Raw genomic sequence first — 16,465 nt, forward strand, 5'->3', positions numbered from 1 at the left:
AAAAGACAAGGAGAAATGTTGAAAGGTGGCAATGGTCCAAAAGCTAGCTTCTCAGAGGGAAGAAAGTTTGATCAATAGAACAGCTAAACTTTTATGCAAACATGAAAATGGGTGAACCTATCAAATTATTTGTAGAAGCAATTGATAAGAAATGCTAAGTTGCTATGACTGCTTAAGATACATCCTCAAATGAGTGATGTCTGTATGAAAGCTGGTGGCTAGTATCAGAAAACAGTAGCTTTATTTTTACATGTCTCACAAGTTAATTGGTCTCAACTTGAGATATTCAAGTAATCTGACTATATTTAATAAAAGAGAAAGAAAAAGCAAAAAAATATGTTTGCTGAAAGTCAGGAAAACAAAATTTTTCTCTGAGAGATTATAAAAAAATATTTTGATGAGCTTGCATAATTTCAAATTCTATTAGCAATACCAGAGAGAGAGAGAAGAAAGAATGAAAAAAAGAAAGGATTTAAAATTATTGCATTTCTTTTTCATGTTTGTTTTATTGAGCATAACTATAATTGATGCAAATATGTTTGTTTTGATACTTACAACACAGACAGACAGACACACACACACACACACACACACACACACACACATTGTCACTATGAGGGAACACCTTGGCAATATTTGCCGAGCATACAATAATGAACAATTCAACACAGGTGACCTAGATGGGTGATGGCATCAGATGAAGACATAAACAATCTATTTTGCAGAATTGGACAGTTAAATACCCATTATAAGGTGTAAAATGAAGAATAAATTTACTGTGTATCATCTCACTGTCTCATGGGAAAGTTAGCAAAAATGTATGGCGATTCTCTTCTATATGTTGAGTGAAAAATCAATAATTCTGAATCATGAACTCAAGGCAGAGTGCCAGAAACAGTAGAGTGCAGGACTAAATGTCATACAATATTTAACTCTGCTCCCCTGTTCTGCGCATTCAAATCTCTTGAAAAAAATCAACATTATTTTGCATCTTGATAGTAGTTGTTAAAATAACTACTACACATTTATTGGATATCAGTTAATCTTTAAGTTCTTTTGTGATAAATATGAAACCATAGATTCCTCTCCTTCATCATCATTGCCACTTCCAATGCCATCACCACTATCACACAACTTCACACCGCACATATTCTGCACAATTTATTAATTAAGCAGAGCCACAATATGGACTCTTCATATGTACCATGACCAATGAAGTAAATCTGAAATATGGTTATTGCTAGTTGAAAATTATTATTATTGTTATTATTATTATTTTTATCATTATTATTAAGATGGAGCTGGCATAATCATTTGTACCTGAGGCAAAATGCTTAATGCCAAAATTTGAATCCATTATTATTATTATTATTATTATCATTATTACATAATGAAAACTCACAGCTTATTTTGCTGGGTATGATGGAAAGTGTCAGCTGTCCACAGCCAGCAGACTAAGGTGACACTAGTTTACTGGTCATGCTTCAAGATATCTGCGAAGAATTCTTGCAGTTACAAGCAATACAGATTTTTTTAGGCGTTCTATCTTCACACTTGTATCAGTCTTTTTGAGCCATGTTGGTAGTTGAGTACCAATACTTCCAAGTCTGCCAATTACTATTGGTACCACGTTTACTCTCCTCATTGACCACAATCTTTGTATTTCCCACTTCAAATCATCATAGTTTATTTTTTCTTCTTTCTCTTTGATCCTGTTGTCACTGGGACATGACTAAGTTGATTATCTAGCGAGTTCTTCCTTTTTTATTCACCACAACAATGTCTGGTTTCCGATGTCTGGTCAGGTGATTGCAGCCCACAGGATTTTGCAATTCTTATTCTGGGGTTTTCTCATACCATGTCTTTGCTTTGTAGGCTGTGATTTCCGCAGAGCTCCCAATGGATCGTTCTTGCCACAAAAACAACAACAACATCATCATCATCATAGTAGCAAGCTGACAGAATTGTTAGCATGTTGAACTAAATGCTTAGTAGTATTTTGTCTGTCTTTATATTTTGAGTTCAAATTCTGCCATAGTTGACTTTGGCTTTCATCCTTTCGGGGTTGATATAACAAATACCAGTTGAACACTGGGGTGGATGTAATCAAATTACCCCCTCCCATAAAATTACAGGCCTTGTACCTATAGTGGAGACCACTTATTATTAGTATTGTGTTTCAAAAGTTTCATATTTCAACACTTAGTCTTCTTCTGTGTTCTTGAGGTAGTATAGTATTGTTTCTTTGGGGATGGGTGTAGAATTATATTTATATGCTACATTTACTTTGATTTGTTGTGAGGTTTGTTTTATTGTTCTGGGTGTTACTTTAGTGTTGCATCTGTTTGTTTGTGTGTGTGTGTGTAGAATATGTGCAATCTGAGGTGTGTTATTTCATTGGTTGATGATTGCATAGTGTATGTATTGTGTGAGTTGTGCTACTGAATTGAGAAGGATTTGCATAGAGTGTGGACTGTATATATGAGGGGGTGCTGAAAACTTTCTGGCTTTAAGGGTATCGCAAAACACCTGGTTCATCATCATCATTGTTTAACGTCCGTTTTCCATGCTAGCATGGGTTGGACGGTTCAACTGGGGTCTGGGAAGCCAGAAGGCTGCGCCAGGCCCAGTCTGATCTGGCGGTGTTTCTACAGCTGGATGCCCTTCCTAACGCCAACCACTCCGTGAGTGTAGTGGGTGCTTTTTACATGCCACCTGCACAGGTGCCAGAGGAGGCTGGCAAATGGCCACGATTGGATGGTGCTTTTTACGTGCCACCAGCAGGGAGCCAGACGAGGCTGGCAACGGCCACAATCGGATGGTGCTTTTTACGTGCCACCAGCATGGAGGCCAGTCGGGGCGGCGCTGGCAATGGCCACGTTCAGATGGTTCTCTTACGTGCCACCGGCACTGGTATCACAGCTACAATTTCCATTGATGTTGATCGATTTCGATTTTGATTTTGATTTTCACTTGCCTCAACAGGTCTTCAGAAGTAGGGTTTGTGTCACAAGAAGGAAAGGTATGCATAAGTGGGCTGGCTACGTCCCTGGTAGAGGCCACGGGTTATGGTCTCACTTGTCCTGCCGGGTCTTCCCATGCACAGCATACTTCCAAAGGTCTCGGTCTCGGTGAGGCCTAAAGTTCGAAGGTCGTACTTCACCACCTCGTCCAAGGTTTTCCTGGGTCTACCTCTTCCACAGGTTCCCTCAACCACTAGGGTGTGGCACTTTTTTACACAACTATCTTCATCCATTCTCGCTACATGACCATACCAACGCAAACGTCTCTCTTGCACATCACAACTGATGCTTCTTAGGTCCAACTTTTCTCTCAAGGTACTTACACTCTGTCGAGTATGAACACTGACATTACACATCCATCGGAGCATACTGGCTTCATTTCTTGCGAGCTTACGCATATCCTCAGCAGTCACGGCCCAAGTTTCACTGCCATGTAGCATGGCTGTTCGTACACATGTGTCATACAGTCTGCCTTTTACTCTGAGCGAGAGGCCTTTAGTCACCAGCAGAGGTAAGAGCTCTCTGAACTTTGCCCAGGCTATTCTTACTCCAGCAGTTACACTTTCAGCACACCCGCCCCCACTACTGACTTGGTCACCTAGGTAACGGAAGCTATCAACAATTTCTAGTTTTTCTCCCTGGAATGTGGCAGAAGTTGGTCTCTGAGCATTTTCAGTGTTTATTGCTCCTGAGCATCTGCTACATACAAAAACTATCTTCCCAGTTAGCCTTCCTTTGACATTAGGTTGGAGGCCTAATATTCTGAGTTCTTTTACAGAAAAACTGAAGGACTGCTGCAATAAGTGTGTGAATCTGAGAGGAGAATATGTTGAATAAAATCATAATTAGCTGATCCTCTTGTATTTTCTTTTACCCAAAGTCAGGAACTTTTCAACACTCCCTTGTAGATTTACAATCCCTGGTTTGGATTTTATACATTCATTTGTGTTTTGTTTTATCCTACCTTAGTGCTCCACTTGATACTGGTTCTGCTACTCAGAGCTAGCTATTTTCATGGTATTTCCACTTGAGCTGACCTCACACACTCATCTCTCTTCTTCCTGTCACACATACTGCACTCTTCCTGCCATACTAACTCCTGTTTCTGTTTTGTCCTACTCAGAATGTCAAGTAGATATTGGATCTTACTTATGGTAGCCTGGCCTTCAATTTACTTAAATATTTATTTACTTCACACCAAGAAGCTGGAACTAAGCACTGCTCTTAAGTTAATATCTTATTTCTGTAATTAGCTTAGCTAATCTTTTTCTGAATCAAAAAAAATCTTAACATAGATCTTATCTTAGGTTTCCAATCCTATTAAGTAGGCTAGAGTTAAATAACCCCTGGATAGAATGCTAGTAACTTTCTCAATCGAAGAAACTGAAATCAGATCTATGAGCTAACAAAACACCAGTTAGTTTTAGAGTGTTACTATGACTTACAGTGTTGAATTATTCCAAATCTATTACCTATTTAGAGCTTAATGGATTAAGTCTTTGGAAGGTCTTAGTTATAGATACAATGAATTATAGATACAATGAATTGCTAAAGCAATACAAGCAGTAAGAGCACTAGAATTGACAACTACTTTATTTATTTGCATATTGTATTGACTTTGGTGTGATTGTGACAGTATTAAGCAGAGCCATGATATAAATTCATTAATTATGGCGTCATTTAATTAATCTGTCACTGCCACACCAAAGAAAATACTTTATCTGTATTTTACATTCACTTTTCCATGCTGGCATGGGTTGGATAGTTTTTCTAAGGTGATGTTTTACAGCTTGATGTCCTTCCTTTAGTTGCCTTTCATGACATTCAGGGACACAATGTGTCTATTCTAAAATGGACACACCTAAGTAAATACAATATGAATGAATATTACATATAGTCCACATCTTGTTCAAGACACTTTCAATTCAATAACATAATTCACACAGCACAGACCCATGTATTTTACCTATTTATTTATACTTCCTAAACTTTCACAATCCATACCTAATACAAAGTATTATGAATTCAGACTTGTATTCTTTTCTTTTCAGTATGGTCTCTTTACCACTATTCATAAACACTACTCCATTGATGCATGGAAAGAATTTGCTGCCAAACATCCAGACAAATTAAATGTAATAAAATTCATTTCAGATTTATCTAATTTTTTAATGTTATTTTAAAAAAAATAAAAGTTGTTTCTTTTACTGTTACTTTTAGTATTAACTAGCAGAGATACCTGGTGTTGCTTGGGATTAAAATGAAGTAGTTTGTATATATATTACAGTTATGTTGAAACAGGTCATATGGGAAAGTGTAGCATTGACAACAAAACATTTGTGGAGTAAATGATGGGCTAATTCAACTAAGCAACATGGTATGCGTCCGTTTGGAGTATTCCAGTCCCTAACCTGTCATGGAAAATTGGGGGTGGGGGTTAGGTGAGTTTTTAATGCACCGAAAAGCTGTCAGTGGATATACTCTCCTTTGCAGCAGTCAGCTCTGCATCTAATATGACCCATCGTCTGAAGTTTTAACACCTCCTTTAGGTTTGTTGTCCTACATCACTCATAAAGTAAATTTGGAGGAACTGTGGTTGTTCATTTGTGGGTAACAGGGAACCAATGAGGTGATAGACTTGCCCTTTAACTTTGAAGCCAGCCTAAATTCATGTTTAACTATCTTCCTAGACGCAGTAAATGATGTCATTTGAAATGCAGTGTTGTATTGTCTGATATTGTTCAGAAAATCCTTTGATTAGATGGAAGTGCCTTGTAGAAGATCCATAAGAGGTTAAGGAGGAGCTGGTAGTGCTGACAATCTTTTCATTTGGAAATTTTAAAGCTCTACAGAAATGACAATTTGTGTTTAGCGCACCAATTTGGACAGAGTTATCATTTTTATAAGAATGGGATGGATCATATCTGAAAGCAGCTCCAGGAGTTGTGAAGAACGAATTTGTACATAGTCTGTTTCTGAGAGCTATTCTATTGGACCTCTGTCTAAACATTACAACATTGATTCAGTGACTGAAATAGGACTGAAACTGTTCTTCCTATTTGTTTATATTAGCCCAGTGTGTTTAATTACACTCTGCAGCTGCAGCTAAAATATGTATTACTTAAATATAATATCTTCCATTGTATAGTTACATTACGAGGGCGCATGGCTTAGTGGTTAGATAGTTGCGCTCCTGATCGTGAGATCATGGTTTTGATTCCCAGACTGAATGGTGTGGTGTGTTTTTGAGCTAAACACTGTATTTCATGTTGCTCTGCAATTCTGTGTCTGACATGTGGCACACCTTCTACCTGTACACGCAGTGTCTATTTGATGGAGGAAGTGAACTAATGTACAGCACAAACATTTGGCCATTATGAATAAACCAGCTGTGCAGGTTGTTCACCAAGAAATTATGGAACCCTTATGACAAAAGAGTCCATGACATATCTACATGTTATCATGTCATTGACTAAACCAAAGACAATTTCACTGAATTCACTAGTTAACCAACACTATATGAATAGAGTTATAATGGGGAAAAAGATGGATCTTGATCACCAATTGAGTGCAAATATTTATTGTGTACTTAAGCAGTTAATTTCAATTCTGTTTGCTGTGTCCTGGTAATATTGCCTGTAATAAACTAGTGTTCTGTCTAGTGGAAGATATATTGCATATTTACTTAGTACTATAAACTGAAATCGTGTTTAATTATATACTAACTAAAGGAAATAACATACCTGATAAAGGAAACCTGAACAAATAAAAATTGAATTGTGTTGTAGAATAGTGATACATTTATATCTTAAAATATTTGAATGACTGTTGTTGATTTATATTTTGATCTTCTCCTTGTCAGAATATTGCTGCTAGTTCTGGAATGGCAGCTGGAGATTTGCAGAAGTTAGAAAGTATTATAGAAGCAGTACCAGATCTCCGTTATATCTGTTTAGATGTTGCCAATGGATATTCAGAATTCTTTGTTCAGTTTTTACGTGATGTTCGCAAGAAATTTCCCTCACACGTTATCATGGTAAGTTATTTTTACAATACGAGTTTCACAATGTCCTGTAAATAGGTAATTGATCTCTGAAAGTTATTTGAAACAGTATGATAATGTTTGCCTTAAAAAAAAATATTGATCATGGTCATTATATTTGTCATGGTCATTATAGTTGTCACCATCCACCCACACACCCATTCACTCATCAATCTATTTATTTCTTTGTTTCATTAAACCTGTTGATTATTATTGTGTACTGTTTCCATGCAAACCCACTTCTGTAGCTAAATATATGGAGAGAAAAAAATGTAGGTATGTGTGTGTGGATGGGTGAGTGGGGAAGGAGTTCTTGAGGGGTACAGCTCTGAGTAGGAACAATGCAAGGAAAGCTGTGGTTGGAAATTATGCATTGAAAAACTGTGTTGTCTGGATGCTTGCATCAGGGTGAATTCTGATGAGGATGAGATAGTAGTACTCAAGCAGATGGTGTGTTAAACCTATCATCCATCCCTGATCAAAAAAAGTTTGTGGTGTTTCATCATAGCTCCAGCACTAGAAGGATTATCTTTTAGAATTCAGAGCTCCCTCTGCTTGGTATTGAGTGCTTGAATTTTAGAGTGAGACAAGCTTTCATTGTGCTTAGATACAATGGTAACAAAATGTTAGGCATTTAGAAAAGATGGGAGTGAGCAGTTGGAAAAAATATAAAGTTAGGAGTAGTTTCATAGTGTCATGTTTTGAGGTTGTGTGTGGATCTGTATTGTATGAGAATGGATTTAGTATGAAAGATTTGTTTGAGCATAACTGTGCTTAATGGAAATTTATATGAGTCTTGGTGTGTGCTTTATATGTCTTGTGTTCCATTTTATAGTATTTTGTTTGGTTTGAGATTAAGGAGCATATACATTTCAAGTGTTAGTTATCAGCAATTTAAATCTTATAATTCATATTTAATCATGTTAAAATATTTGTTTTTGATGTGTAGTAATTGTGGTGACCTCAAGTGTTTTTCTTTGTGCTCGATATCTACTAAAGTTATTGTGCCAATTATTGGTGTCAGAGCACATGTAGAGTAGTTTTTATGTAGGTATATATGTTAAAGCAAATTAACCTAGTTGTTAAAGTATCTTCTAATGGATTGTTTGATTAATATCTACTGAGGAGGTTTCATTGTGTACCTGAGACAGACACTATATTTTACATTGCCCCAGTTTGCCTAGGTGTTAGGAATATGTTTAAAATTTTCATACATACCTATGATCATAAATAGTGAAGAAATTGAAATATTACATGATAGTATTGATTGATTTATTATTGATGAGGCACAATGCAATATCTTTATTGATTTTACTGTAGTTGTTTGAAATTGTTGATGTTGACTTTTTCTATATTGAGATGAAAGTCATTTATTATACAACTAGTTGTGAATTTTCTGTAAATATAGTTGTACAGGCTGTTTAGTTGATTTGATAACAGTGTTTGAATGTGCAAGGATGTTACTGAAGTATATTGTCAAGTTTATACACATGAGAAAATTTGAGATGCTAACTAATTATATACCAAAGAAAGGTGAAACTTCTATTGAGTACCTTAAACTTCCAGTTACTCTTATTGCTTTGCAATTTTTATAGAGCTCTCTGCATGCTTCATTTGTGTCATACATCATTACATATTCACTTCTCATATAAGATTCAAAATCAAATAATTCAGATAAGTTCTATATTTAAGAGATGAGGGATTATGTACATTATTTACATTTGACGGATATTTGTCCTCATCTTGTTTGTTGTTAGCACAACGTTTTGGCTGATATACCCTCCAGCCTTCATCAGGTGTCTTGGGGAAATTTCGAACCTGGGTTCTCATTCCTAAGGTATATTTCGTTGTTGTTGTTGCTGCTGTTGTTGTTGTTCAGGTCACTGCTTGGAATTGAACTCGGAATCTTGGGCTTTGTAGCCTGTGCTCTTAACCACTACACTATATGGCGTAGTGGTTAAGAGCACGGGTTACTTACCCCAAGATTCCGAGTTTGATTCCAGGCAGTAACCTGAATAATAATAGTAATAGTTATAATAATAATAACAACAACAACATCGAAATATACCTTAGGAATGAGAACCCAGGTTCGAAATTTCCCAAGACACTTGATGAAGGCTGGAGTGTATATCAGCTAAAACGTTAACAACAAACAAGATGAGGACAAATATCTGTCAAATGTAAATAATATAAATAATATTCTGATAAGTTGTACCTAATTTCTTTTTGGATAGGCTGGTAATGTTGTCACTGGAGAAATGGTGGAAGAATTGATCCTTTCTGGTGCAGATATCATCAAAGTTGGAATTGGACCTGGCTCAGTGTGTACCACTAGAAAGAAAACTGGCATTGGCTATCCCCAGCTTAGTGCAGTTATTGAATGTGCTGATGCTGCCCATGGTCTTGGAGGGCATATTATTTCAGTGAGTCTGTTATTTGAATAAATTTATGCATAACTCATTATTCACTAAAATTGTAATATAGAACATACATAACATAACTGTATTTCGCCAACACTGGGAGGAGAAGGAAAGATGGAGTTTTAATTCCAAATGTAAAGGAATCTATCAGGTCATCCCATAAGTTCTATCTGATTTTACCTTTTTTTAAAACTGAATGAAATTTAATAGTATTTTAGAATGTCTAATGGAATTAAAAATTATTTTTATGCATTTGTGTACATTTAAACTAATTAAATATTATTTTACAGAATAATAGAAATAAAATATCTTTGATTAAAAGCTTTTCTAACATGGAAGTATCCAAAGAGCATTTAAGGCACATAATGCTTTATGAGTACAAAAAAAGGAAACTCTGCAGCTAAAGCGACTTGAAACATACACTCAGTTTATGGGAAAGAATGTTTGAATGAAAGAACTTGCAGAAGATGGTTTGCAAAATTCAGAAGTGGAGATTTCAGCCTTGAAGATGAAGATTGAACAGGACGTCCAGTTGAGTTTGATGATAAGCTCCTTGTGGCATTACTTGAAGAAAATCCTGCATTATCAGTTGAAGAATTGGCAATAAAGCTTAGTTCAAACCATACAACTGTTCATTGTCATCTTCAGCAACTTGGAAAGATTCCTAAACTTGGAAAATGGGTGCCTCATGAATTGTCCGAAAGCAACCACAAATCCCGAGTTAACATCTGCTCTTCTCTCCATTCTCGCGAACTCATTTCACCCTTTTTGGATAGACTTGTGACTGGTGACAGAAAATGGATCTTCTATCGAAATGTTAAACATTGTAAATAGTGGCTTGGTAAAAGGGAAAAAGCTCAACCACCACTGAGAAGGGAACTTCATGGAAAAAAAGGTTCTTCTCTCCATCTGGTGGGATTGCAAAGGAGTAATTCACTTTGAATTGTTACCACCTAAAGCAACAATCAATGCTCAGGTCTACTGTCAGCAATTAGAGCATTTGAACCAAGCTTTGAAGAAAAAAAGTCCTGCTTTAATGAATCAAAAAGGAGGGATGTTTCATCAGGATAATGCGCAACCCCACACTGCAAAAATCATATCACAGAAGATCGAAGAGCTTGGTTGGGAAAAAATTGCTCATCCACCTTATTCTCCCAACCTTGCTCCTTCAGACTACCATTTGTTTCATAGCTTACAGAATCATTTAGGGGACATAACTTTCGCAAGCCAGGAGGAGGTCGAGACTGACATTTCAGAGTCCTTCACTTTGAAACCAAAAAATTATCCCAAAATAAAACTGCCACATGTATGAAATTGAACAAGCACCAAATTAATTATAAACTTCCTTTATAGTATGTGTGTGTTATATCAGGAAATGTAAATAGATGATGAGTTTAGACTTGATGTCTTATGCTCATGTTGTCCCATTTTATGGATGCAAATATAAATTCATAGTGACATCCAAAAAGATTCAATATTGTTTCTGTCCCAAGTATTTCACATAAAGAATTATCAACTACATTTGATTTAGATAATAAACAAAGGAACTTCTCTAAAAGTTGTTCAACCTGTTCATTTAGCAACCATATCTGCAGTAATGAACTCCTTATCTTTAAAACAAGAACTAGTAGATGTTTAAGTTCTAAATCTTTGAAGAGTATTGCCCACTCAAAAGGCAGAATGGTTGTTGGTAGAATGTGAAAAAAATAATTCTTTGTTTAGCTATCATCTTGCTATTTAAGAAATGTTGATTGGATTTACTCGATCAGCATTGTTTTGGTGATTTTTCATTGCATATTGAGTCATTGGGGATCCACTGCAAACTTTGTCTTCATTTATTGTATTTAAGATAAGACATTTTGGCAAAGACTATCTCTCTACATGTTTTTATCAACTGGGGGGGATGAGTTGCTAAAGAGCCACCATTTTCAGAGTGCTACCGTTGCTTACTGTAGAGAATTGTTCTTTTCTCTTCACAACCATAATATCTTCACAATAACTTCACAACCACAATATCTACATCATATCATGGTGATAAGCATAATGAGTGCCTGGCAACCTACTGCTCGTAGTCCTATTGACTTAGCTACATTTTTATCCCAGGTTAAAATTAAGGTTAAAAAAATATGATTAATACAAAATGAAGGAAAAATACTGATTGAAGAGTAGAATGTGTGACTAAATGCATTTCAGTCTTTAATTCTCTACTTCTATGTTTTGAGTTCAAATTCTGCCCATGTTAATTTTACTTTTTATCATTCTACATTTGATAAACTCAGTACCAAGCATATGCTGGGTCTATTAAAAAAACTGTACTTTATCTTCTACAAATTTGTGATCTTGTGTTTTAGTAAGAAATCTTTTATTTATCCCATATACCAGTATCTATTTCAACAAGGGTTATTTGTTAGCAAGTAATCAATTCTATTGACTTAAGTTATATGAAGTATGGAAGTTGTGATGCTCATAGCATTTCCAGGGGTATTTTGCTTGCACACACACACACGCACACACACACACACGTACACACACAAACACACACACACACACACAACCACCACCATCATCATCGTTTTTTATGTACACTTTTTTTCCATACTGATCTGTTGGATGAGACTTTTTGAAGAAATATTCTATGGCTAGATGAACTTCTTGATGCCAAATCTTACTTGTTTTCAAGTAAAGGACTCTATTCCACTGGTCCTTGCATGTCAAATCATTGAGTTACAGGGCATACTGTTTATGTTGGACATAAACAAATATCACTGCAAAGATATGTGGAAAATACATACACACACACCAAATATATATTAATCTAACCCATACTAGCATGGAAAATAGATGTAAAAGTGAACAAATAATATATATGTATACATACAGCCATACATACACACCTTCACACATGTATGGATGGATGGATGTATATCTAGGTATGTATTAATTATTTTTATGCATACTTCACATATTTTAGTAATTGAGTAATATTTTTCTCAACATAGTGCTATCATATTTTATGGAAATGGTTTGATAGATTTACTGAGTTGTTCTTATATATTATGTTTCTACAACTTTCAGGATGGAGGCTGTACATGTCCCGGTGATGTCGCAAAAGCATTTGGAGCTGGAGCAGATTTTGTTATGATTGGGGGTATGTTAGCTGGACATACAGAGTCTGGTGGGGAGATGATTGAGAAAAACGGCAAAAAATTCAAGCTATTTTATGGCATGAGTTCAGCGACAGCCATGCAGAAACATGCTGGACATGTTGCTGAGTACAGGTAATATTTTTATTTTCATTTAAACATTTCCTGCAGTTGATTCCTATCAACAACTTGTTCTTTCACTTTCCTTAATGATGTTTTCAATTTAATATCAACCATAGCTGAGGGGATTAACTGGCAGAATTGTAAGCATGCCAGACAAAATGGTTAACAGTATTTCATCTATCTTTACACTCTGAGTTCAAATTCCGTTGAAGTTGACTTTACCTTTCGTCCTTTTGGGGTTGATAAAATAAGTCCTAGGGTCAATGTAATCAACTTACCCCTTCCTCTGAAGTTGCTGGCTCTGTGTTGAAATTTGAAATCAATATTAATCCTAAGTATATAGAATCTTAATTGCTCTGTTCTGGTTATATATGCTTTTGAACATATGTTGCTTTACTGTTATACATACATACACACACACACACATATATGTATAGAGTGTTGGGTGAGAGGTACAGAATTGAGTATTGAGGAAAAAAGTTGGCAGAATTTTGGAAAAGAAATCCTTTTATTTCTTCATTATTATTAGTGCTTCCGTTTCTCTCCAGAACTTGTCAAATACAAGACAAGTTCTAGAGAGGAACGAAAGTGCTAATAATAATGAAGAAATAAAAGGATTTTTTCCCCAAAATTCTGCCAACTTTTTTTTTCTCAATATATATATATATAGTATGAAAGACAAATGATATGAAATGGAGAGGGGCAACAGCTGTGGCTGTTCACATCAGTAACTTTCTGAAATCTCCACCTGTTAGTTTCTTTGTTTGTTATTCTGAAAACATTCTTTTTTTTTTTTTCTTCTTAACAGTTTATTAACAGTATTAACTGTTGTTAATAATTCATAAAGAAAGTAACTTTTGTTCATCTCACTTCCTTTCTCTGTGAACTGCTATTACTTCTTTAAATATTTTTGAACTTGATACGTTGGAAGCCTCTGCCTTTATAACTTAACCTTTTAGCATTTAAACTGTCTATATACGACCTGCAGGCGTGGCTGTGTGGTAAGAAGCTTGCTAAAGGCGGCGAGCTGGCAGAAATGTTAGCACACCGGGCGAAATGCTTATTGGCATTTCGTCTGCCATTATGTTCTGAGTTCAAATTCCACTGAGGTCTACTTTGCCTTTCATCCTTTCGGGGTCAATAAGTTAAGTACCAGTTACGCACTGGGGTTGATGTAATCGACTTTATCCATTTGTCTGTCCTTGTTTGTCCCCTCTATGTTTAGCCCCTTGTGGGCAATAAAGAAATAAGAAGCTTGCTTTCCAATCACATGGTTCTAGGTTCAGTCTCACTGCATGGCATTCTGGTCAAGTGTCTTCTACTATAGCCTTAATCTACTTGTTTTATGTTCAAATCAGCCATCTCTGACCTTTCACACTTATCCTACGTCATTCTAAAAATAATCACATGGAAATCTCAGAGCTATGAGATAAAGCATGATTAATTCAAAACAGTGTAAATAAATAAGCATTGCATTTGACAGAGTAATCTGAATGTTAACGGGTTAATCACAGATTTATATTTAATGTTAAGTATGCATCACAGTCTTTACTAATTTGTCAATACTTCAGATGTGAAGATTAACTGTCTAAAATTGTAAGTATTTCAACCAAGTATTTCATCACTTTTAGGTTACTACACTAACAAATTTTATTATATCACCACAGTATGTACCCTAACAAACCTAACGAAGGCAACCCATCCTCCTTTGTGAAAATCCTTGTCCCATGTGAATTCTGTAGCAATTTAAGCAGACTAACTGTCTCAATTCTATTCTGGTTATCTAGAACAAAATAGACAGACAAGTAGTTTCAACAAAAATAAATGAGTCGATGCACCTAAATGAAAATAATTGATGAAATTTTACAGACTAAAATTCATTTAGTCTGTTAAAGAAAAATTAGATTGATCTCAAGAGATTAAAATTAAATACAGCATTGATAAAATAATAGGAAGAAGTATAGTGTATGGTAATTTTGAAGTCAGTAAAAGCAAGATGCATAATATCATCATTGTTTAATATCCAAGGAATTTGTTGACATGGATTTTGTACAGCTGGATGCCCTTCCTTTCATCACTCCTCACATGTTTCCAAGTTAGGTATTGTTTCCCCATGCCCAAACATACCTCAGAAGATTGGAAATGAAGGACATGGCTTGCATGATGGTGACTTTCACTTACAACACTTATGTAAGGCAAGGACGATGCACGCACGCGGGCAGGCTGACATACATGATGAGCTTTCAGTTTCCATCTACCAAATTCACTCACAAGGCTTTGTAGTAAAAAACAGTTGCCCAAGGTGCTGTGCAGTGGGACTGAATCTGAAACTCTGTGGTTGGAAAGCAAACTTCTTACTGCACAGCCATGCCAGTGCCTATAGAATATAGTGATTTTGAAGTTAAACAACCTAGAAAATAATTTTTTGGATGCATAATTTTATATCTTTTTTTCTTTTGTACTGTAGGGCATCAGAAGGCAAGACTGTTGAGATAGAATACAGGGGAGATGCAGCACACACTGTCCAAGATATTCTAGGTGGAATACGGTCAACTTGCACCTATGTTGGAGCATCAAAACTTAAAGAACTCAGCAGACGAACAACTTTTATTCGTGTTACACAGCAGATGAATGAGGTCTTCTCTCCCTTCAACAAATCCTCTTAAATTTCTTTAATATTTCTAATGTACTGATCCATAAGATTTATAATGTTTCTTTCTATATTTCAACTCTTATTACATTATTACTTTTAGCTATTTTGAATACCAAATCACAGGAGGAAATAATTTGCGGTGGCTGCTGCTGCTGCTGCTACTACTATTACTACATTTAGTTACATCACTTTACATTCTGATTTCAAATGTTTTTCTTCTTCTCAGGGTTGATAAGTTTGCAATAAGAACAGGAGATCAATTTAATTGATGGTACTTCCCACCAACACATTTGTAGCCTTTTGCCAATATAAGAAAATTTTATTAATATTATTATTGTAAAGACAGTGAGCTGGCAGAATCATTAGCATGCCAGACAAAATGCTTAGCAGGATTTCACCTGTATTCACAGTCAGAGTTGAAATTCTGTTGAGGTTGACTTTGCCATTCAGCCTTTTGGGGTTGGTAAAATAAATACCAGTCATGTATTGGAGTTGATGGTATTGACTAGTACCTTCTCACTGAAATTACTGGCCTTATGCCTTACTTAATAACAATTATCATTAAAGGAAGCTGATTAGCAGAGTCAGTAGAGTTGAGTGGTAGTATTTAGTTACAATCTTTTACATTCTGAGTTTACATCCTGCTGTTGTCAACTTTGCCTTTCTTCTTTCCAGAGTCAATAAAACAGAATATCAGTTATGTACTGGGGTTAATTTAATCAACTAACCCTTCCATTAATGTTTCTCGCTTTGTGACTAAATCAAAAACAGTTATTATTACCTAAGGCAATGGTGAGCTGGCAGAATCATTAGAGCATTGGACAAAATGCTTAGTCGCATTTCCTCCTACTCTTTATATTCTGAGTTCAAATTCCACCAAGGTCAACTTTGCCTTTCATTCGTCCAGGGTCGATAAAGTAAAGTACCAGTCAAGTGGGGTTGATGTAATCATCTATTTCTCCTTCCTAAATTTCTGGCCTTGTGCCTATAATAGAAAGGATTATTATTATCATTATTATTATTAAGGCGGTGGGCTGGCAGAATCATTAGCATACCAAAAG

The 16,465-nt window shown here is 35.7% G+C and overlaps 1 protein-coding gene across 4 annotated transcripts in view; it reads left to right on the forward strand.

The window, feature by feature from the left end:
- The window catches only part of LOC115216454 (GMP reductase 2), a 42,173-nt gene extending 26,693 nt beyond the window's left edge, over positions 1–15,480 (forward strand). For all 4 annotated transcript variants that reach the window (XM_036502611.1, XM_036502602.1, XM_029785844.2 and 1 more), the window contains 5 exons: positions 5,075–5,158; positions 6,886–7,059; positions 9,300–9,488; positions 12,561–12,763; positions 15,219–15,480. In XM_036502611.1, the coding sequence (XP_036358504.1) occupies positions 5,075–5,158; positions 6,886–7,059; positions 9,300–9,488; positions 12,561–12,763; positions 15,219–15,417 (849 nt within the window). In that variant the 3' untranslated portion in view covers positions 15,418–15,480. The remainder of the gene's footprint in view (positions 1–5,074; positions 5,159–6,885; positions 7,060–9,299; positions 9,489–12,560; positions 12,764–15,218) is intronic.
- The last annotated feature ends 985 nt before the right edge of the window (positions 15,481–16,465 follow it).

This window comes from Octopus sinensis, linkage group LG1, assembly GCF_006345805.1.
Source record: "Octopus sinensis linkage group LG1, ASM634580v1, whole genome shotgun sequence".
NCBI classification, from domain to species: domain Eukaryota; kingdom Metazoa; phylum Mollusca; class Cephalopoda; order Octopoda; family Octopodidae; genus Octopus; species Octopus sinensis.